The 24368-nt window shown below is 43.5% G+C and overlaps 1 protein-coding gene across 9 annotated transcripts in view; it reads right to left on the bottom strand.

Annotated features, from left to right (window-relative positions):
• Positions 1-24368, bottom strand: part of SLC22A3 (solute carrier family 22 member 3) — a 68923-nt gene that overhangs the window by 16707 nt on the left and 27848 nt on the right. For 6 of the 9 annotated variants that reach the window (XM_026066444.1, XM_026066449.1, XM_026066446.1 and 3 more), the window contains 5 exons: positions 19557-19857; positions 7576-7679; positions 5199-5353; positions 1958-2123; positions 772-889 (listed from right to left, as the gene is read on the bottom strand). In XM_026066444.1, the coding sequence (XP_025922229.1) occupies positions 772-889; positions 1958-2123; positions 5199-5353; positions 7576-7679; positions 19557-19857 (844 nt within the window). Of the gene's footprint in view, positions 1-771; positions 890-1957; positions 2124-5198; positions 5354-7575; positions 7680-16871; positions 17077-19556; positions 20214-24368 lie in introns of those variants that run through there. The other 3 variants (XM_026066452.1, XM_026066451.1, XM_026066453.1) reach the window with 3 other exon arrangements.

Raw genomic sequence — 24368 nt, 5'->3', positions numbered from 1 at the left:
TAATTTGCAGGTGCTTTCCTTACTTCAAATAATTATTAGCATTTGGGCTTCAGAGCTAGTTTGTTAAGAAAAAGTCATCCCACCCACATCTGTTGCTATCATTTGACCATCTGACCAAATATAGTCTAAAGGCAGGCAGTGCTACCAGACACAGAACAAGACCACGGAAAGTGCTGTAATGACAGGACAGTGTTGTCTGAAATGCATCAGTCCTTTCAGCTCTGTCAAGACCACTTGGCAAAGGACTGCAGTTCTAAGATATATTCTCCTATTTTGTAAATAGTGATCTCAGACAGTGCATTACCTATTTTGAATTTTAGGGCATATTTTTCCCCCTTTTAGGATGGCAGAAAATTTATATTTAAATTCAGATTTTCTACTAGATCTTTGCTTTGGGATGTAGAAGGAAGTTCTAGTAAAAGAGTCGTGGGAAGCAAGTCCTGCTGCCTCCACTCGCTCTGTGAGTTCTAACTGCAGCTACTGGCCCTCACACTAGTTTCAGATATGTCCTATAAGTCTTTAAGAAAGTGTTGCAAGGAAAGACTTGATATATTGTTTTGCAAAATCTGCTTTTCAGCCCACGCCTTTCCAGTCAATTCATTTTTATCCACTTGCAATTAACAAAGTTGATATGGGACAGACAATCTCACTCTGAAGCGACACTTCAAGAGGGTTACCCATCATGCAAAGAGAATGCTTCTTCACAGAACTGAATGTTCAAAAGTTTAAGAGAGTTCAGAAAAAAAAAATAGCTTAAACAGATGATAGTACCTCTGAGTAATGTGGTGAGAGATATTTCCCATTGTGTTTTGCAATGTCATGCATGATTTTTAATGCCTTCTCCCCCTTTTTGCGTGTCAGGAGCCAGCGTGGAGATTCAGGAACTGCCCTGTAAGAACACAGAAGACATTAATAGGGGTTTTGCCCATTAACTTCATCAGAAAACCAAAGTCCTTTGCCCTTTGCCTGTTTTTATACCCAAGGCACTGATTTTACAGTTTTGGGGAGACAGAAACTCTTTTGTGGACTGCCTTTTCTAGTCAGTCTCCAACTTGCTCTGTAAAATATTTCATTCTTGTGGTCAAGAAATGAGAAAATAGGCTATATCAATATTCTGCAAAGCTGAAGAATAAGAAGTCTAACTATTATATCTGCACAGTGGAAGTGAAAAGTACAATATCTGACAAGCAAATAGGATGATTCCTGCAAAACAGCAAAGAACTAATGAAAGTCAACAGTGAACACATGTAGCACTTGAATAGGCTGGCCAGAAAACTTCTAGCTGTATCATTACAAGATATACACACACATGCTCAAATGTAAATATATTTTATAAACGGAACCCTTAGCACTACTATTGATTGGTGCTTTGGTGTATACTGAGCCTATGATTAAGATGACTCACAATTTAAAAATGCATGACAGGCATTGTGCAAGGAAACAGTACAATGTGTAGGAAGACATGTGGCTTAGCTTCTTTGGATTCAGCCCACAGGATGGCTGCACCCCATTGGGATGGTCATCGAGACACAGTGCTCTGCTTCCTCATTAGCCATAGTGCCCCCAACTAATGGAACCTGTGGGGCAAATCCAGGCTTGAATTGAGCGTGCAATTAAAGGTAAAGGTGAAGTCCATGGCTGATGCAAAAAAAACTTTGGGAAAGTCACACAGGTCAGCAGACTGCTCTGGGCTAAGCAGGAGCAGAGCAGAGTTCTGTGAAGTACCAACCCAGCTGTTGCGAGAGGCAGACCCTGGGCAGAAAAATAAAAGTAACATGTGTCTGTGATTCACTTAAAACAGTTAAAAATTAAATGACAAAATCAACAAGAACATAAGTATCTTCTTGCTAATCTACACCATTTTGCACAGTGGAGACTCAGGTCCACAGCTGGGGTCTCAAGGTGCTATAATAGCACTGTCAATAAATAATAATAACAGCAATGACTGCAATGTTACCAGTAGTAGAGCAGGAAAAGGAAGTTGGGCAGTGAAATGGCCAGCTGGATACCCTGCCAGTTGGGAACCCAATATGCAATTCCAGGGAGAATCATAATTCCCAGGGTGAAGAACATCTGTATCACAATCCCAATGATCCGCTGGTCAGAACCAACGATCTCCGTCACTGAACAGATAGAAAGCCAAAATAAACAATACAGAAAGAAAACTTACTGAAAGGAAAAATATCAGCTGTAGAAACAAAAGGAACAATAGTCCTGTATCAGATCACAAGTCTATCTAGTCCATTGTCTTGCCTAAAGCAGTATAAGCATTTCACAGAGGCTGGCCAGGGCAAGCATGAGTAGTACTTCCCCATCCACTCACCTACTCTCCTTCGGTCTGTAATACAGAAACTTCCTGAGCCAGAGCTTTGGTAAATTGTTATCACTGTCCCTGGCACAGTTTTGGCCCGTGCTTCAGACCAGGGGATCACCCAGGACAGGGCTGCTCCTAGCAGGTAATTTGGACAAGGCTTCTGCTGGGAAAAGAGTTTCGCCATACCATGCTGGTTGCCTTGAGGGCCAAGGAATGGTTCCCAGCCTGTTTTATTTACTAGTACAAACACAGCCATTTTTAATCTCTTGTTGGATTTTTTTAATTTGTGAATGTGTCTAACTTCTGAAACTCATGCAAACCCATATTTCAAGCAATATCCCATGGCCATGAGATCCATAGCTGAAGCATGAAGCAGTGCCTCCTTTGGTTTGTTTCAAACCTGTCACTGATATCTAGCCTGGCAATGTCAAGTCACTGTCAAGCAGAGGGTTTTACCTTGGTTTCTAATACACAGAAACCATTTTAAAAAATTTTACTAGAGGAAACACAATTTTACAAGCAACAGCGGTTCATTTCAGCTGGCAGTGCCACTATTTTCATTGACTGCTCATCATGTCTGCACTTCACCCAGGTAACCTTATTGCCCAAAGGCAACTGCTTCAGTGTTGGCCTGGGAAGACGTGGGTTGAACATAAATTCCAGAGAGATTCTTGGGGTGACTGGTCATGCCAAAGCCCAGATCGGTAGCTGGGGAGGTGTATTACAGTAGCCATGCCCCTGTGCAGCCAAAGCAATGATTTGTATGTTCCTCTTAAAAGATGTTAGGACACTCTGTGTGGTCCCAGGACATAGGAGTAGGTCCATGAAAGGATTTAGACATAGTATCCGCTAACCTTTTGCCACTCAGCCCCCAAAATGACCACCACACTGTCTCCCTTATGCATGCCAAGAGTTAGGTGTCTCAGAAGAGGAGTCAGAAGAGTGCGCCCATGGAGCAGGACTGTGCACAGAGCCGTATGCCCTTTCCCTCTCCAAGATTTTAGACACCTTGCTTAGGGCTGCAGAAATACACTTTCCCTCAGGAGGTCTTATCTTTGAACCTTTTCCTAAAGATAGGTAAAATGTGTACTATAAAATGAAGAAAGAAGCCTTCCTTTCTTTTGAAACTTGGCTATTTTAAGGAAACAATTGGTCTGTCACAAAATATTCTGGCAGTTACAGCACTTGCTGAAGTTTTAGGATAAGATCTGTATTCAGGTCTCTCCTTAATTTAAAATTATGACATATGCTTGTAAGTGTGGGGGAAAACAGATTGTGTACCATCTCCCCAGACCCTGGACCTGAGCTGCTCAGCAGTGAAACTTTGCCCAGAAAACTAAAGTGTTTCTGGGATTTAGATAGTGACAGGGCTAGACAGGAGTCTTGATGAAACAAGTTTGCATGTAGGTCACTACAGTATTCCTGAATTTCACTGTAACTGCTTATGCCTGGTTCCAGTAGTGTTCTCGCTCACCTACTATATCCAGCAATTTAAAAGCATTGCAGCCCTCACAGACTACAGAGATGATCCAAATTTCTTCACTACATAATAATGTTATCACTGTGTTTTGGATTGTTGCACGTTATTGAAGGATTGATCTTCTTTTTAAGTAAATCTGATATGTCCTCTTTAGGAGGATGTCCTCCTTAACACCATGCCACCTCATGCTCCAGAAAGGAATTGGAAAGTTTCCCTTTCTGAACCTGGCAGTCATTCAAGATGTCTTAACAACACCCTTTTCTCATGAAAAGTAAGCTTGTTATGAGGGGTTCGCCCTCACTGGGCCATGACTACATCACCTATCAAAGAGTCTGGATCTCTGCTGATTTGACACAATTTATAAAAAAAGCTTTCCTTCCCTTTCCCTTTTCAGGAAATGATAATCCTAATATGGATCCTGGTGTACAATATGTCCAGTCTGGCACTAAGCAAAGCCTCCCTGCTAAAGAATGAGGCACAGTCATCCAAGTGTCTGTTCTCTCCATGAAGAAATGCAGTTAACTCCTGTGACGACCTGTGGAAGTCGTTCAGACTCTGCCAAAATAAGCAAAGTCCCTGTTAGGGTATCCTGTTTGATTCCTGGCTTGCTCAGTAGATTTTGTCCAATGTGTTAATCTCTATATAATAAGGAAACCTTTATATACACACATTCTGCTTCTCCACCTTGTAATTATTTATATTTTTTCTATAAGTACCCTGTCCCTCCCCATCCAGGTCCATAGATTAGACACCCATAAAAGACTTCATTTAGTATCAACAGAAAATGTTGCATTGTTACTGTACTGCCTACGGCCAGCTGCACACAGGCATGTTCATGTACTGGCAGAGGGAAGGGGGTGTCAAAGGAGAATTTAGATAGTTCTGAAAGACAGTTCATTCTTGTTAGTCCTTCCTCAGTCCTCACTCCTCTCCATGGAATCCAACAAATTCAAGCAGGCATATACACTGCTGGTCATTTCCATCTTGTAGCAGTAGTGAATATTGTGGAAAGTTCACATTTGCTGCCATGCTAAGAAGCCACCTCGTTACTAGTAAATTAGCAAATATTGCCAAGGAGAGAAACTCTACTGCCTATACTGTTTAGCTGCTGGAAGGGCTGCTGGCGTGGTTCAGACACAGGCCAACAGGCGTTTCCCCAAAGATTTGGTTCAGGCATTAGCCCCGACCAGGGATCGTGTCAAGTGACAATTTGCATGCAACCACCTTGTCTTGGAGAATAAAAGCATTAAATAGGATGGCCTTGGGTTGCTCATTGCCTGCCAATCTCAGGGTCAGCACTTTGTTACAGGAAAAATTTATTTTCAAGAACAGACAAAGCCAGACACCTTGTTCACCACCCTTCACTTTCCCTAACAAGAAAAGAAAGAAAGTAACAGCTCTCACCGATCACATAGCAGGTCATCCAGGTTCCCTTGCTAAACACACCTTGGAGAAAACGGAAGATCAAAAATACAGTAAAGTTTGGYGCGAATGCAACTATGATACCACATATCCCAACCCCAAGGCAGGAGAGGAGATAAATGAGGATTCTGCCATATCTGTTGAAAAAGGGAAAGAAAGTGAAAATTATTAAGGGCCACAAAGAAGGCTTTTTTCCTGGCATCTCATTTCAATGCTAGATTCAAAAGTGCCTTTTTGAGATCTACCTTGCTCCAAAGGGAGGCTGCCCAAAACTTTGTAGTCTTGGCTTTTAGGATATGGGACTGTTTTCTCTGTGGTAATTATCACTGCCTTTATCTCACTAATTTTAAAACTGATGATGAGGACAGGCCCCCTTTTATTTAGAAAACAATTTTTTATTCTTTTTTGCAGCTAAACTAACAGCACAAATGTTACAGTTTAGAATTTTGATGAAGTTGAAACAAGGGCAACTTTTGTTGGAGATTTCTGTTTTCACAAATTAATCAACTGGAATTCCAGTCAGCTCTGTGAGGGTAAGCCATTTCTTCTTTAATTACTTTATCTAATTTTCCAGTGTTTTGTTTAGGCTTAAGACCACCTGGTTTTTAAATCTGCTTTAGGTATTCATGAGTCTCATTTTCCAGCAAACAGAGCCATTWTTAATAGGTGTGCCCAAGATAAACCCTAAGTCTGAAAAAAAAATCCAAATCCTTCCATAAATCTTCATAGCAAAGTGTCTTTGGAACAAAACTACAGTTTCCATTTTGATTAAACTTCTTTCTGCTGTTCAGAAGAGACTGTGAAAACTGTTGTAGTTGTTTATCTTGCCAAAAAGTATTTGAGAGAATATTTTTTGTTCATTCTTTTCAAAAGGTTCATGTGAATAATTTTTATGGGACAAAAAATCAGAATATTTTGAATCAGTTCAGCTCTTCCAGCTCTCAAGAACACAAGCATCTAATGCAGTACATTTCCCAAGTGCTATCACATATGACATCATTATATTGTACTTATATTATGCTTAATGCATACGTACCCTTAGAGATATTATTTTATTTTAATAAGTAGTTGTAATATTTCTAATCTTACACAGTCTTGAGGTACTAGTATTACAACTGTCCAGCCAGACACTGAGCTGCGATGTTTTAAGTTAACCAGTGTCATGAGATCTCTTTTACCTCCAGCAGATGACTATAACCCTTAGAAAAATCAAGCTTTTCCTGCAAGTATTTTTGTTTGCTAGCTCAAAATTTGTTATCTGAGATGACATTCTAGGTAATTCTGCAAGCATTCTTGCCTCCAAAGAAATCATACTTTAAGATGTTATTATTATCACTACTACATATACCAAATAAAAATAAAACAGGCAAAAAGGACATATTTTAAGGACTGAAGAAATATGCTCTATCAGTGAAATTGCCGGTGGTGCTCTCAGGCATTGCATAGGTTGCCTACCATTAATGATCAATGCAAAGCACAAATCAGGCTCCCTCCTTTATTCTAAGGGCAGGTAGATCTTATTGGCATTCCTTGTTCTGGGGCAAGTCCTCAGCTCAGGGCTGAATATCACCCACATTTTTTCACTGATATTCATCCAACTCTAACAAAGTGAAAGACTGACTGGAGCTATGACCTTGGTGGTCAGCACATGAGGCCAGTGTCTGAACGGAGAGAGTTACCATACTGAGCTCCTTCCTTCTTTCCCCAAGTAGCTGCTTTCTTCATCAATGGCCCCTGTTAAAGGTCCTCCAGTAAATACCAATCCAGAAAACTCCTCTGAATGCTTCCTTTTCATTTCTGTGTCCTTCTGCCCTTCCTAGGTCCAGATGTGCACAGAAAATACTGGAAACCACAAGAAAGATTCTTTTCACGACTTTTTAAAGTCCAAACAAGATCAGGAAGTACCATCACACGTAGTTTCCAGCCCAAAAGGAAGTGAAGATTACATTAGCTGGGTTTCACAGAATCACAGAATCACAGAATCGCTGAGGTTGGAAGGGACCTCTGGAGATCATCTAGTCCAACCCCCCTGCTCAAGCAGGGTCACCTAGAGCACATTGCACAGGAYTGCATCCAGGTGSGTTTTGAATATCTCCAGAGAAGGAGACTCCACAACCTCTCTGGGCAACCTGTTCCAGTGCTCTGTCACCCTCACAGTGAAAAAGTTTTTCCTCATGTTCAGATGGAAGCGTCTGTGTTTCAGTTTGTGCCCGTTGCCTCGCGTCCTTGTTTCATTAACAAGGGATGTTTATCCAGAGTGAATTAAACCTCCAAAGTGCTCATGCGCACTTATTGCAAGTCACGCTACAAGTGATTCAGTCTCCACAAGAGTTGAAGGACAGTAGCGCTTATACTTTACCTGTCTGCAGCGTAGCCTAGAGTGAATGCACCAGCCAGAAATCCCAGATTTAGGATAGCCTGCGTTAGATCTAGCATCCAGGCATTGCTGCACACAAGGTTATACTGTGGGAACAAGGAAGAGGTATAAACACCCCCAGATCCTCAGAGCAAACCCTTCTCGAAACTGCAAAGGATGGGGAAGGGAGCAGGACAAGGCAGGGCAGGGTAGGCAGGGCTGGGAGGGCAGGTCAGGCAGGGAGGGCAGGGCAGGGCAGGGCAGGGCAGGGCAGGGCAGGGCAGGGAAGGGAAGGGAAGGGAAGGGAAGGGGAAGCACAGCCCTAGAGAGCTGCAGCATTCTTCAAGCTATTGCTAAGATTGCAGGAGAGCTTCTCCTTGCCAGAAGGATGCTGTGTTTTGTGCATCAGTTTTCCAGATATGGACAAAGAATCGCTGTTTTGCAGATGAAACACAACAGTGTCAAATCTGTTACCAAGGCAAAGCCATGACTTTGTTTAGTGCAGAATAAGGGCACACAGCTATAGCCAATGAAAACATCAGCTTATAGAAATAGTTTAATTATTTTTTTTAGTGTCTCCTGGATAAAACCAAAAACATGTTGCCTCTGAGGAAACTGAAAATGCATCTCAGATCAAATTCAAGCACATTTAATATGTATTTTCTTGCTATAGCTTTTCCAGACTCTTCTATTCCTTATACTCCAGTAGCTATAATTGCCCAACAAAACATTACATTGGTGCATGCCTGAAGAATTCATTAACAGGGTTGGGGATGGGGATGGGCAGGAATGAAGGGAAGGGGGTAGTGGGGAAGAAGGAGGAAGAGAAAGAGACTAAGAAGAAAAAAACAGAATGAAACTAAAAATAAATTTGTTATCCAGACAGTATGTCACTGGAAATTACTTTAGAGGCTCTTTGAGAATAAATGAATACCAACTGCTGCCTACCAAGTTCTGCAGGCCTTCCAGCGTTGGGAAGTTTTGATCCATACCTAGGATAACCTTAGGAGTAATGCGGGTTCAGGAGAAAGGGAAGTAATAGATAACAGCAGTTTCTACCATTTACCCTAAAAAGACCTTTTCACTGTTGTCTGTGAGCTGCAAGAAATTATTTTGACACTAACAGGGTACTGGTTCCTGAAGCACACGCGTATTTGTCACCAGGATACATATCAGTAAAGGTGCTCAAACACTGCACTCGGAAGGGGTGGTTTCATGGGTGTTTAAAGAGATTAAAAGCCTCTTCTGCCATTCATATTTCTCCAGATTTTAAAATATAGTACCGTGAGCCTAAATTTTATCTTCATCCATTTGTCTGCTTTAATGTCCRGTGAACAGAGGTGCAGACCCAACAGATACACCAGGCACCCAGACTTAGATTTAACTGAACCCRAATCTGAACCCAAGAATCTAAAGTTACATTCTTAAATTTATATTTAGATACCTAAATGAGAAGCCTGATGGTTTAATATCTGAAACTCCACACAGCTGCCATTCATACCCATTTCTTTGAGCTATTCTTTCCTTTTAAAATTGAAAACTCTTTTTTCTGATGTCAAATATAGTATTGGCACTATCAGAATCACTGACAGTAACTACAACAGGAATCACTGTTGTTAGCTGTGCTGATTTTATTGGAAGTCTGGGTATTTGGGTTTGTGTTTGCTTTTTCTTTTTTTCTTGAAGCCACAGGCCTGAGAATTTTGTGACTGAGAACTGCAGTTTTCAGCTCTCACAGCTCTGAAGAAAAGCTTGGCTAGTAAACCCATAAGTCCCCAGCACGATGGATATCTGTCCCCCACTTACTTTAAAAATGTCATAGTTTTGGTGTCATCCCCATTATTCAAGGGAGCCTGACTGACCACCTTGGAGCAGATAAGGCCATTGCATCTAGTTTTTGCTTCTGAAAATCTTGACCAGTACCTGCAGAAACACTAACTTCTTCTGAGAGGAATAAAACCTGTTCTCAGTTGTCATACTCAATGGCTATTGCAATGCTTTCCTAGAACAGCCTGAACAAGGAGCAGCACTTTTAGACTTCAAAGGCTGCTTAAACCCTTTGCTCTCTGAAACTATGACAACCCTGTGAAATATAGTATCAAAACATACAGCTTTTGAAAGAAGAGTTTTTTCATGAGCATGACCACTAAAAGAAGAGTTTAGAAGCCAATGAAATTACCTGCAATGTTGGCACTGTTTAGGGCTCTAAGAGGAGCATCTGAAGCTAACTGTACAGGGAAATACAGCTTACTAGAGGGTGAATAGCTAGCTATGAGAAAATATTGGCTTCAAAAGTGTGCTGTTGAAGCATAATTGAAAAGGAAATAATTGCACAAAGATAGAGGCAGCAAGGACAAACAGAAAGAATGGTTTCACATGGCTCAAGAACATGACTTGGCCAGAGTTGTACTGAGCCAGAAACACCACAGACCACATGGTTGGTGTGAGTCCCCAGCCAGGGCCCATACTGGACATACTGGCACTACAGCTGCCCAGCTGAGCTTTCGCACAATGCAACGACTGCTTTGCCTGACCCCAGAGCAGAACACAGCTCTCCCATTTCCCTTGCCCGTCCTGCCACATAGCTGCAAGCTTCCTTCTGGGTTTTGGGTCAGATTGATGCCAGCGGAAGAGACCCCGCACTCTGCTRGGTGGGTAACAGCTCTGGACTGTTTTACAAAACACTCTGTTATTTCATACTGTTTCCCACTGATCGCTTCAGAGCTAGCGGGGCTGTGCTTAAACAGTAAGCTTTTTCCAGTCACCTTTCCTGGATCTCCTAGGAGGAGTCTGCTGACTACAGACTATTCTGTACTATAAAAACACCATTGTGTTTTCCTGTGGAAGACACGGGGGGCCCAACACAGCCCAAATGGAAAATTTGCTTCAGAATGAGCTGTTTCAGCAACTTGAATTCAGGGCTTGCAAATACAGAGTAAGGTGTTGCTTAGGGCTTCCTCCTCCTGCTGCCCCTACCTCCTAGAATAATACAATAATTTAGGTGGGAAGGGACCTCTGGAGGCCTCTGGTTTGAAACCCCACTCAAAGCAGGACCAGCTTCAAGCTGAGGTCCAAATTCACAGCTGGACCTGTTTGCTCTGAGCCTTGTCCAGTGAGGCTTTGACTGTCTCCCAGGGTGGAGGCTCCACAGTATCTCTGGGCATTACTGACTTGCCAGAGTCTCATTTCTGGCAGGGCTTTTATCTGCCTTCTTCTCTCACCAGGCTGAGGATATTTTCCCTGCTCCGGGTATCACCTCTTTTGGAAAAATCATTCACAGCTATGGAGTCTGGCAGAGGCCAGCTTCAATCTGCATGCATGTTCCAGCGCTGAACACTATTTAATACGAACCTTTGCACCAGCATATTATGTTTCCAACACACTCTTGTAGGAAACTCACTGACTCACCAGTTATCAACGCTGTGATTCAAACAAGCTGCAGAGCCCCACTGTGTCTGTGGAAGAATAAAAGCATGCCCCAGCCCTGCAAGCTCAGGGGTACTGGTGGGCCCTTGGGTGACTGCACCAGGCACCACTGGGGCTGTGCCCAGGAAAGCAGCCAGCTAGCACAGAGCAGTATGCAGGAGCCTGCTCCAGCAGCATCTGTGGGCCCTTGTCTTGAAAGTTTAAACTTTTGATCCTTTTTCAAAGTATATATTTATTTTTTAAACAATTTGATCCCTCTTCACTATAAACAGGCAGTGAATAAGCTGTCATGAAAGAGGGCAAGAGAATACATGCCAGAARCAAAGAAGGAAAAATATGTTTTCTGGAGAACACTCTTTCCTCTTAACATCCACCTCAGAAGATTTAAGCGACAGCTGAAACTAGCTCTTGGCTAATGACATAGTCAAATATCTTAAATATTCTGGGAAATAGGAAAAGACAGATAACTTCTAAGAAACCATGAGTTTTTTCTGAAGAGCTTAGTTACGTTAACCTGTTCACTCCTATATTAGTCCTGCACTTTGTTCCTTTCTATGTATTTAAATAACTTCTGATACAGAAAAGTATTCTTGAACCTTTTCTGTTTGCTTGATGTAGCATCTAGCATTTAAATGATCACCCTGTTAACATCTTGCTTTTCATTTACAAACATAACCTTTAAAAGAGAATGAAACCTTTGCAAGATAATTGCAGACAGCACAGAAATCTTTTTCTGATCTAAGTGACCTATCAGACCCACATCACTCATTCAACTATGACCTGGTTTATTTGTGCCTGATAGTTTTCCCCATCTCTATAACTTGAAGGAAAAGCATTTGCACCGTTTACGCAGGATTTCAACCTGTTCCCAGTTAGCCAGTAGTCCTGTATGACACTCCACCAAAACATCTCCCAAGCCCTGTTAGCAGCCTGCACAAAAAGGGAAAGGAGTGCCACCTCACCTCTGCTTCTGCAAGGACCATTTTCACATCCAGGCCTGGGCTGATGTTTGCACTGCTGCCACATAGGCTGTCCATGCACAGGCAGGTGCAGTCCAAACTGTGAGGCACTTACTGACCGGGGCATTGCCATATAAATTTTCAGTGACATCAAGAAGAAGGAGAGCTATCCCTGTCAGCAACCATTTCCCCCAGCGAGTAATAGGAAATCCCATATCCTGAAACTACACGTTCTTCTCCTAATGCACCAAAAAAATTGCAACATCTGGTCTTTAAATGTTACAGACTATGCTCTTGTGACCCTGCTTTGTTTCCAAAATCAGTAACATCGAGAATCAAAAAAATCTAGGGCCCTCTCTCTGTCTAGACCACAGCTGTCTGATTTCTTTGTTTTTCTTTTTTTCTTTCTGAACTTTTCAGTTTGGTACCTCCATGGAAGAATAGCTATAGCCACCCCAACTGAAGATAAACTGCACAAGAAGTGTGAGACTAATGCTTCCTTTCTAAGCATCATACAACCCTAGGCAAGCCGGGGTCTAGCTGAGGTGTAGCCTCACCTCCACTGCTGCATCAGCATGCACAAGCTGCCTGCAAAACTTGGGACACATTTTGGAGAAACATATGGGAGACATTGAAGTCAACAGGGTTTACCTTCCATTCCTCCCTGTGCATTTGTGGGTGTGTTTGTTCACAGACAGTGTCCTCACTGTGCATGGCTACACTGTGAAGTAGACAGTTCCAATTTCACTTGAATTACCTGGCTTGATTAAGCTCACTCAGGACAACAGAGCAGAAAGGGAACATCACCATATTCATGTTCAGTCCCTGTTCCTTCATAGACTTGAAATTTAATTGCTGAAACATTTATCATGGTAGGGGAAAGGATGGGGAAAAGGAAAGGAAAGCCTTATGTTTTTTAGACCCCCCATTCCCTAGCCTGTTCATTGAACTTTATAGTCCTATCTATATCAAGCGCTTGTTAAAGCCTAGCTAACCAGCTCCTCGTTGCAATCATCATGTGGGTGAACAAGCCCAGGCTGGCCAGCTCCAACTAAGGACGTATCTCCTTCCTCCACATTGCTATGCTCTCAGCCAGACCCTCACTGCACGAGTGAGTGTGCACCACACAGCACTGCAGCTTCTCTGGGCATTCAATGCTATGGTCGCCTGCACAGCTTCTATCCAATGCAAGACAAAAAGCATCATGTGCCTGAACTGTTTTCTCGTTCCATTTAGGGAGATGACTAAAAATGGTTGTGTAGCCCAAACTGATAAACATTTCAAATCTGCATTCCCTTCCTCTCAGCTTTGGCAATGAACTGCCATCTTAGGCAAAAATCAGGTGTTTCAAACAGAGCCCACAGGTAGCAGGAACCAGCTCCTTCAGGACATCACCCTCCATGATATCCTTAACAGAGTGAGAGTAGGGAAAATCAGTCCCTTCTACCCCAGTAGTGTGGGCAGCTGGAAACTTCTGCTTAGAAGAACATCTTCATAATGAATGTCTTCCCACCCATTAGAGTCTTGAACATTAAAATGAAAGCCCTGTACAGAATTACAGTAGTTCTGCACAGAGCATGCCCTAAGATACCTTAGCAGGTCTATCCCTGAAGAAATGCATTGCTTTAAATGACAGTGTCACTAAAAAATCTTCAAAATGTAGCACCTCTGAGTAGAAGTTTGGAAGCACTTTATTGCGTGTTGCAATCAAATTTCGAAACGATGGATGAAACTCTTTAGTCAGTAAGTTCTACAAGCCAACAAGTTCTGCAGTGGTCCACCAGCCCGACACCAACAGTTCTAGGTGGCACATGTGTTCTAGGTGGCATCCAGATGAGTGGGCAAGCAGAGGTTGGTTTATTTTTCACTCCCAGTGGCAAAAGGCTTAGGGAAATGTTCATTGTTTAAGGAAATTTGGGGAGACTGCTACTGTTGCTGCATTCTCCTTTTTTGTTGCCAGGCAAATCATCTCCCATCTCTCTGGGCTGTCAAACTGGTATCTTCACTCATACTTAATACAACAAATCCCTCTTCAAAAACATGCAGTGGAAAGGGAGAAATGACCTTTTTTTCTCTTTCTGCCAAAGCAGAGTACTAAGGGACTAAGAAAGGACTTTGCCCCTTTCCATGCCTTGCTTTAAGCTGAGCACTTAGCAAGACAGAGTGTCAGCCTTTACTTTGTCCCCAGTGCACTGTGACACAAGGACCTCAGTAATAGCTTTGGTTCTGAAAGCGTTATGGTGTTTCTATCATGAGCATTGTCCTGCGGCAGCGCCAAGGCCCACCTGGCACCCTTGCTGCCCCTGCTGCTTGGACCACACAGACTCATCAAGCTTTCTAGGGAAGGAAACCTTCTCTGTCCTTCTCTTTTCTTATCTCTACCCATGGCCAAAGTAAGAGGCAGGTGGAGAAACTCGTCGTCTCCTAAAGGAGAGAAAATAGCAGCTGTTGAAAAAACAGTAAGAAAAATCAAAGTCTAAACCCTCAGCAAGCATGAGTTAGCACAATTCCAGTGAGAGAAACATAGCCCCAGTGATGTAACCCATGCAAGGAGGTGCTCCAGCTCATCTCATACAGGGAAAGCCTAGTGTTTTGTAAGAAACTTAGTGCTTGCTGCATTCTGCTCTTCTGTTCACCCTTTTTCCCATTCCCTCCACTGCTTATCCCATCATGATGGTGGGAATAAGGCAGGTACTGCCAAGCCAATGACAATCATGAAAATAGATCAGTGTTCTGAGGGAGAAGTGCATTGCTTATTGTCCTGGAGGAGGAGAGTAAAAGGAGCAGCTGCTCTTTCTCCAGCCTGAGCTTGACTGCTGAATTCTCTTCTGCTCTAAATCGCTGTAAAAACTATGAGAGAAACATTACTGCATCACTTACAGATCCCTCTGCAAATGTTGACTGGCTGTTATTTTCTGAGACAGCTGGCAAGAAGAGGAACAAGAAGATTTATTGGCAGCAGGTGCAATAGGATAATATGTTCAGATGATTTTGACCACCTCAGACGTCACATTTTGGCAATAAATTGTTGCCAAGTCTTGAAATGACATCATCTATAGCGTAAAGACTTGCTGCAGACAGGGCATGTTGGAATCAGGCCCTTCTGCTAAACTCCTGCTAAAAAAAGCTGCTAGTAAACCCAAAATATGCCAGCTGTGCTGTGGCAGCTGATGAACCGGTAGCCTTTTCTCTCTCCCTCTCATCCACAGCATGCTATTCAATCTGACAAGGTGATTGTAATTCATTCACATGCCTCTAGGAGTCATCATTGCCAGAAATGTTGGAATAAAATGACTATCACTTTGCAAGCTATTATCAGCCACCCTTTTGCAGAGTGCTAGATTTTCTCCACTGGGACTGAAGTATGCAGTGCCAAAGCCCAGCAGTATTAAAGGTCAAAGACCCAGTCTTCAGCACAGGTTCCTGAGGAAATTAGACTTATTGGCTTTCTCATGTTGTGGGTACATGTGTCTCTCTGCTATAACTCTTAAAATAATCGGGCCAGTTTTGATCAACAAAAAGTGCAGTGGATTCAAAAAAAGCTCAGTTTATACAAATGTTGTGAACCTTAGTGTTCTACCAAGGAGATGTTCCTTGTTAGACATCAGAAGATCACACAGAAGGAGAGGGCAGGAAGCAGGTTTCCTAGTTCAGGGTGACCTGGGTTCTCTTCCCAGATTGGCAGGCCAGCATGAAGCTGCCACGCCAGAGCCCCAGGCACTCCTGCTTTTCCACCTGCTCCATCTACAGAGCAGAAACGTCGGCCTTTCCTGTCCTCTGCACCCTGCGATCAGTGTTACCGTCGGCCAGCCTTCCCTCTAGAGAAGTGCCAGCCACCTGCTATGTCCAGCATCATTTCAGAAGACGTCAGCTGGCATGAATCAGGAATGAACTTAGCTCAATAATTACCTCCTCAGCCTCCTTCTCCAAGCAAAATCTGAGAAGCCGCTTGATTCCCATCCCACTACTGATGCATGTAGTTACCTCTTCCAGTTTCAGAGGGAGCTACACAAGACACATTAAATTAAATGGGAGACTATTTGCACTGGACCTACGCCCTTTACTCAAATTCACCACCTATGATACCATTGCATCAGTGGAGCGACTGACAAGTTTTACACATAGCAGAGGTTTTTGCTGATATCTTGAAACCTTTAAGTCATCCCAGCTCTATTTTGCTCAAGGCTAATTCAGGCACTGCAGTGCTTGGCTGTTCATGCCACATCCACAGACAGCTCCTCCTACAATCTGGCATGCCATCAGGGATAAGCCTGACCCAAAACAGTGGAGCACAGAGACTGTTAGATGTGTAGGTGCAGAAGTGGGGGGCCTGCTCTCAGAGCCAACCAGACGTCAAAGAAAGCTTTTACAAGGGAATCTCTAGTGATGCTCTGTTGTCTGTAACCTAGCTAACTGGCTTTGCCAAGTGCTGTTCCTATGATGATTTCTTAATGGATTTTGCTCTTCTCCTCAGATCCTGAAGGAAGAAAGGCCTGGTAGATTCTCCCGGCCCCAGCTGTACCCCAGCACTGAGACTAAGGGACTCGCACAGCAGCAGGCACTGCAGCAGGCACCTCAGATACTGCTTACAAAGCAGAAGGGGCTTTTTATCAGACCACATCCCCCCTTTTTCTGCTGCTTCCTTCTGCTGACACTACTGTGAACCTCTTTGCAGAAGATAGCTATCTAGGATGACATAGTACGTAGTAAACAGCATGGTCAGTCATGTAGAAATCAGAGCAATGATGTCAGGCACTGCAATATCATCCATTTTGCAACTCCTCGTAAATCAGTTCCTCCAGCCATCTGCTTTAGCTACTTTGGGGTGCTCGGAAATGATTGCAATAGCTTGTGGCTGGGCTGCCAGACCTGCTCTGTGAGATGGCATCTTCACTTAGCAAAGGCTTTACGTGCCTGTATTTGTCTGATTCTTCCCCTGCAATGCAGCAAATGCACACCAGTTCTGTGCTTGCCATAAGTCTGCAAGAACTCCTTCAATATCTCTGATTTTTCTTTCTCTCTCTTTCTGAACATGTGTTCTTCAGATTATCATATAACTCATCCTTTTGACTTCATCTCTCTGGCCATTTCCACTGTTGATTCAGCCAGACACAAAGTGCTAGAAGTTGAAAGAAACAAAGCACATTTCTTCACACACGCATACAAAATAAAGCATTTACAAGTAGACACATGAGAAAAGAAAAAGTCATGTTTGGCGATCTGATTAAACAGAGCACATATCTGCTTTGATTGAGTCATGATTTGTTAAGGCCTCAGGTGAACTAGAGGAGACTAGATTAAATCTGGGATTTAAACTGGCTTTGCTGGGTATACAATGTGTTAATGCATATTAAGCTCCTTTTAATAGTTGATCTCAAAGCAATTGAGTGAGAATGTGCATGCCATGTGATTCCTTTTCACACGGAGACGCCAAGCCTCAGGTGGGATGTGGTCTATCTGGCAAACAAGGTGCAAAATGGGGGGATTGAAGGCAAATGCCACGGGTTGCAGCCCAGCGCCCTGCCAGCCGGGCACCCACTGCCCCCAGCTAGCGAAAGCCCCGCTAGGCGCAGCGGTGACACTGATAATGGGACCTGCTGGTTCGCACAGGGGAAAGACAGTGCTACTCAAAGGCCATTACTTTTTGGCTTTGGCAATGTGCACCTTTGGGAGCACAGGTGCTTCCCCAAGCATCCCTTGATCCTTCCTCCCCTCCATGGCTCTGGAGGCTTTTCTCAGGACATGTGGGGAACAAGGTGCAGCTTGACAAGGTGTTTGCCAGAAAACATTCAACCTTTCACTCCCACTAATTGCTATAATGCAAACACTGGTTTCATTTTCTGTAAATCATACCCTGTGGCTCAGTGCTGCCAGAAAATCACAGTGCCTTCACTAGATACGCAAGCTGCTGCCATAAATGGACTCTGAGCACAATTTTATGGAAAAGCTTACTTGGGTTCAGCTACAGAAAGGCTAAAGAGCTAAAAATAACAAATGGAACAAGAAAAGAAATGGAATYTCCTTATTTTCCTTTTTAATCTCTGAGGAGAATGGCTAGCATGGATATACCAGCAATGAAAGACACCATGACTGGAATCTTCTGAACTCTCTGACAAAATTACACCAGAAGCAGCAGCGTAACCTTCCCGCCACTGCCTGTTCCTGTGGTTTACTCCTGAGCCCGGCTGCAGCTTCTGAGCAGCATTCGTCTTCCTGGCCCATCCAGCCCCTGCTGCAACAGCCAATGGAGGCAGAGATATGTCATTCCCAGAGACCAAAGTTTGACACTGACTCCCTGTGTGTCATTCACAGCCATCAGAGCAGCCTCCATTGCCGTGATTTTACACAAAAGCCAGTTCCAAAGCTTTGCTCTAGGACCAGTCAGTTGCTCTTATTTATCTTTTCACAAGCATAAACCCTGGCAAAAGCTGCTTAGAATGGGTGCAGTGCAGTGCTCAGGGCACAAAGCTCCTGCTCCAAAGACCCTGAAACCTGTGAGCAGATCCAGGATCTGGCTGGATGGGGAAGGAGGGTGAACTGAAAGGTCAGGACAAGCACTGCTTTCTGTTTGGTGTTTGCTCAGGTCTTTGCGTGCTGTGCCCTGGTCTGTGATTCAGAGGGCCCAGCTCCAGCTCAAGCACCTAGTCAAAACCCACGGTGGGACGCTTATAGAACAAGCAGGAGCCAGAGCACACAGTTTCTTTGACACATTTTGCGGTGCACCTTGATTATTTGCTGCCTCATCTCTCTAAATGCRCTTCATGTTTTTCAGCACTGTGTTGATGACAGTTATTGTCAAGATGACCTTAAAATACACTCTTTTAGAGTGCAGACTGTGTGTTGGAGTCAGATCACAGCACACCCACTGCATGATTACAGATTACACAGAGGATTTCCTAGGAAAGCATCTTAAATGGCCTTTAGCAGCCTAATAAAAAGTCGCTACATTTGCCAGCACTTACCACTAGCAGTAACAGCCAGCCTGCAGTTAGTTCTCTAACTATGACATTTCAGGGACAGATGAATGGCAACTTTGGGAAAAAATGTGTGTTTTTTTTCTCTACTATCTCCATCTCTACTGTTTCCTTTCAGAAGTCAGGAGGGCAGTGAGCCGTCAGTTCTTTGTTACCTGCAGGTCTAAATGGTTACTACTGGAAATACAAAGAACATTTTATGTATATACAGTGATCTAGATCATCAAGTGGTGCCAACCAGTAACACTCAGGGTGGTCAGCTGATTTACACCCCCAAAATTGCTGGCCCTAACTGGTCACCAGAAGCATCAGTTGCAAGGACATAACTCTTTATTTTATCCTGACATTCCTCTAGCAACAGAGCCATCTCTGCTTGGGGTGTTCGGCTTGGGAGAGGCAGTGTAAACGGGGCAGCCTTCAGATCAGCTCACCTTTCCCTGAAAGTTTGATGCTGACACTTAATCACGTTCGTTCTCACAATTTGCTGGGACGTGGGAAGCAACAAATAAGGTAAGACAAAACAGTCACCAAAGCAATGAGCCTTCCCTGTGTCCTGCAGTAGCAATCCCATTTTACTGCCATAATCCCACACCAGCTGCTGATTAGAGATTGGGATTTTCCTTACCTCGCTGACAATGGACGAGTGGGGCTCCTCATACACCCAGGTATCGTGGCATGCAGTAAGTGGTAGGCTGCCAGTGCTGCGGTTGCTGTAGCAGGCAAGGGGGTTGGCACAGCTGGTGGAGGTGTCCCATGCCGTGTCCAGCCTCTCGCACTCCCTGCTCGACRACTTGTTTGCCAGCCGCAGGGGCAGCACCGTAAAGTTGCGTTCCTCTTCGAGCGTCCAGCCGCATCTTTCACTCAGTTCAGCCGCCCCAGGGATCCTGCACCAATAATTCTCCGGTGTTTGCCCAAGAAAAACCACGCTGGCAAATAGGAAGGAAAAAGTTATGCCTGTCTGGCAAAGGAGGAAAAAGACCCTCTTTTGGAATCTTCCAAATTCCCCAGCTTCTTTTAAAACCTCATCGAAAGATGGCATTATGTGAGGTGGTCTGTCCACTCGGAGCAATCCAAGAAGTGGCAGAGTTTGCTTTCACACTTTGCAACTGCTGCYGGTACTTCCTGTAATTCTAAAAGTGCAGGCTGTCTTGCCTTCTCGCTCTCCTCTCTTCTCCTATATGCACACACGCAATCACAACAGCATAAGCAGAGCTGCAACAGGGCAAGTTGTGCGCACACATGCACACGCGCACCCAAACATACGCGCAGAGAGTCTTGGCGTGTCGAGTGGCGTGGGGCTCACACACAGCTGCAGAGGACTGTGATTTAAAGTGCACAAACATATTGTACGAGGTGGGGGGGGGGAGGGCGTGCATTTTCTATTCATCCAGAATGTTAAACAGATTATGTAATAAAACTAGTTAACTCCTTAGGGGCGGTTAAGCAGCAAATGCCAGCTCCAGAGGCGGAATCACATTGTGGCTGCAATAAATCAATAGGTGCCAGGATAAAGCAGAAAGTTAAGTAAGAAACAGTGCTGAAGCTGTTGCAAAAAGCAGCAGCAAGTGATGCAGTCACCCTGTGGGATGGCAGGAACAGAAAGTTGTTTCAAACAGAGCTATAAAGTGTCTCCTTCAGCAAGCAGAAGTGAATACTGTGAAAGTGAAGTGAATAAATGTTTAATTGCTTTCCAAAAGTGCAACTTCACCTTTTGTACAGATCTAATTTGAAAGAGTCTTTCCTTTCGATAGTGAAGTTAGAGTCACAAACTGTGCCAGCACAAAATCTAGGATATTTTTTAAAGTTTACTGCTGGATTTACCTGCTCAAAAAAAGGTTTAATATGACCTTGTTCATTTTAATTTCACAACGTTTTCCAAATATTTAAAAGAGAAATGACAAGCTTCTCTGTCTGTTCCTCCAAAATGAATGAAAATAAATTACTTCACTTTTCTATTCTGCTGTTTGTCTGAGTTAGGGGAAGAAGGGAAGGTGTGAAAGGGGAGTCTGAAACAAATTGGAGGCAATGACACGTTTTGCACTTCATTCAGAATCATGAGGGCTATTTGGGGGGGTCCATTATACTGCGATGTCAAAGGAGAGATGTCTTATACTGACAGTTCCCAGCGACTGGGGAGGAGAAGGGTCCCTCTGCAGGGACTGCCACAAGGAACAATATATGTGACTGGATGCAGGACGGAGGTCAGCCTATGCTCCACTCTCTCRCAGCTTTGCCTGCAGATGCCGGAAACCTCATTTAAACCTTCAGTCTTCTCAAGCCTTGCCCCAGTAAGAAATGCTGCTTTTATCCCTGTTGAGTATTAGCTTAATTCTGAATCATGATGTTTAGTCCCCTGTAAGCTGTGTAACAGAATGTGTTAGTGTTCAGTATTTTATCTGTTTCAGAAACCCATCAATGCAATTATGAATGGGACTCTGTGTTAGATGTTTAGTAAATGTGGCTACTGTGTAGTTCATTTTTATTACAATGGTTGGGTAAGGAGCAAACGTTATTGCTCCTATTAATTATGGGTCTTCTTGGTATTTTGTCGGTAACTTTATGAGTTTTGCTGAACCTTTGAGTTCTTTCATATCCTGTTACTGTGATTTCCATAGTCCCTTTCTATACCAGATTAAAATATATTCACTTTTATAAGATTTCAGTTGCCACCTCTTAGTTTATCAGTGGAGCTAGGCCAAATTTGGTTGTGTGAGAATACAGTTCGTTATTTCAATGTTGTTTCTGAAACTACATAGCAAAATTCCTAAAAGAAAGCATGTTCTAGTAGTGGGTTGTCAAAATTTCATGCATCTCATCCATTATGCTCTTGTCATGCACAGCGTGTGCATCACTCTCGGCCAGACAGGAAGCCAGAAAACCTAGTGTCTGAGAGAAATCAGTGCTTGTGTCACTGCAGCAGAAACYGGGAGTGGTCTTAACACTCCCAGCAATAAATGCTGGTGATACAGTCAAGGATTCATTTAATAAAGTCAATTCAATTGTCTAGTGTAGATGATGACAAAGTGACCTTAGTTCCTTAATGTCAACCTATGTTCTCATTTGTCTGACCAAAAATGGCATATCAATATTTGCCACCATATCAGTGTGCTGTGAGAATCCTCTTTGTCAGAGAAATCTGAAATATCCCAGTGACAGATGCATGAAAGTGTGCATTAGTATCATTCTCCAGCAAGCAATACCCAGTTGTTCCTGGAACTTCAACCCTGCATGCTGTGAAAGCTGAATACATCTAAGAAGTCAGAGATGATGGGCTTGTATACACAGCCTGCATTCGTAACTTCTTGAAAGCATGCCTTTAAATATTCTTTGGGACAGATCTCTAGGTCAAACCAGCCTTTTAAGCATCTAATCCCATGCATACAGTAAAAAATTGTGCTCTTTGATACTGGGAGAGAAGCAAAGGAAGAAAGAGCCAGGGAAGCTGTTGATTGATGAAGAAGAGAGAAGCAGTAAAAATAGATACAGCAAAGAGAAGAGAAGGAGGGAGGGGGAGGAGTGGGAAGGTAGCAAGCCAAGGAAAGAGCAGAGGCAGAAACAGTGATGAAAGGGGAGCAGAGGAGAAAGAGATATAGAAGTACAACTAAATTGCAAACATGAGCATCTTCATTTGGAGCTCTATTCAGAAGCCCAATGTTACAGCTATTTAGGAAACAGAATGAAAACTATGCAGTCTGAGGGGGAAGGCAAATACACTGTTTGGTCACTAGACCACTGTTTTTACATGGCTGGGTGAGACCATGAGATATTTGGATCAATAGCTACTCTGACTGAATTCTAGATAGTTAAAACCTTACTGTAACAACCTGGATAACCTTTGCCAGTAAAACCTCGGACTTCTTCTTTGGGCAAAACAAGCGGTGGGGCAGTAACATCAACCAATTTCCAGATACCTGAGGGCACCATCCTACATTATAGCATCATTTCTGTGATAAGGTTATGCAAAAAAGCATGATCTAGGTTTTGCTCTCCTACAGACACATCTCTCCTGTGTTATAAAAGAGGACTTGGGAAGGAGCTTGGGCAGGGATCATCCATCCTGCCTTGTTACCTCACTGCTTGCCTCTGTTTCACATTATGCCAAATATTTATCTCCCAGACAAGTCTGCTCGAGACAAGATAGCCCTAAGCAGCATGGATGCAAACCAGTTGGTGCCATATCAACCTAGGACCAGGAATCAGCCCACACGACTGTTTAGCCCTCCGGGGCAGGAGAAAGGACAGGGATGTCTGCAGCCCTGCATTTGGGGGTTATCTGTACCTCTGCTAAATGGTGGCCCCAGAGCGGGGACTGCTGCAAAAACTGGGCAGTACCAGCTCACAGTACTTTGCACAGATCTTAATGACAAAGCTTAGTTCAAAGTTGAAGACGACCAGGCCGTTTTTCATTCTTTACCTCTCACTTCATCTTTTGCTCTGTAAATACCAGCTGCATCTTGCAGGTTTGACTTTTCCATACGAAAATCATTATYCTTTCATGCTGAAGTGCAGCACCCTGATTCCAGCCCTAGAAATATTGTGTGTTTATATAGCTAATGGAAACACCTTGTTACAATATACCCTTTTACAAAAAGTTTGGAAAGGATATGGGAACATTGGCTTTGGGTATTAAATAAACAGTGGATTATCTGAGATGAGAGCGAGACCTCTTTATGGTACAAGTTTTCCACCCCTCTGGTTATTAGAGATGTTTACACTCCCTTCTCAAACACATGGTACAATCACACTCCAAGTCAGGACACTAAGTTAGATGCAGCTTTTTCTCTGACGGTTTTTGTATCTTTGGTTTTGTTTTCACTTTATTAATCTTCTTCTTCCTCCCACCTCCCACTTTCATCTTCTTTTCTCTCTCCCCTCTTTTTCCCTTCAGATTTCCTCTTTTTCCTTCCAAAAGGTGGCATCTTTACTCAATGGAGAATGTCTTTTCCCAGGCCTCCAGGTCAGCTTAGCGAGCTGTAGGCTAACTTTGAGACATGGGAAATGTCAATTCTAATCAACGGGGTTTCCACCTTTTGGCAACCCATGAAAGCAATGCGCAATGCATTATACTCCCCTCCCTCATTATTTCCATGGCCTTTAGGCTATTTTTACCATTTTGGTTCCAAGAACAAATATAAATAAATGTGAGTTCTAGGAACTGTAGAGTACAGCAATCAGGGGGATGTGTACTCATCACTAGGACAGCAGCTGAAACAGCAGAGGAAAGCATGGACATGGCATGAGGCCTTCTACAGACAGCTGGAAGTAGCCTCACGATCCCAGGCCCTGGTTCTCATGGGSGACTTCAACCAYCCYRATATCTGCTGGAAAGACAACACAGCTAGGCACAAACAGTCCTGGAGGTTCCTGCAGGGCATTGGTGGCAACTTCTTGACACAGGTGGTGGAGGAGCCAACAAGGAGAGGTGTGCTGCTGGACC

This window comes from Apteryx rowi, unplaced genomic scaffold (assembly GCF_003343035.1).
Source record: "Apteryx rowi isolate R43461 unplaced genomic scaffold, aptRow1 scaffold_241, whole genome shotgun sequence".
In the NCBI taxonomy this organism is placed as follows: Eukaryota; Metazoa; Chordata; class Aves; order Apterygiformes; family Apterygidae; genus Apteryx; species Apteryx rowi.
This window is presented reverse-complemented; position numbering and strand designations above follow the sequence as displayed.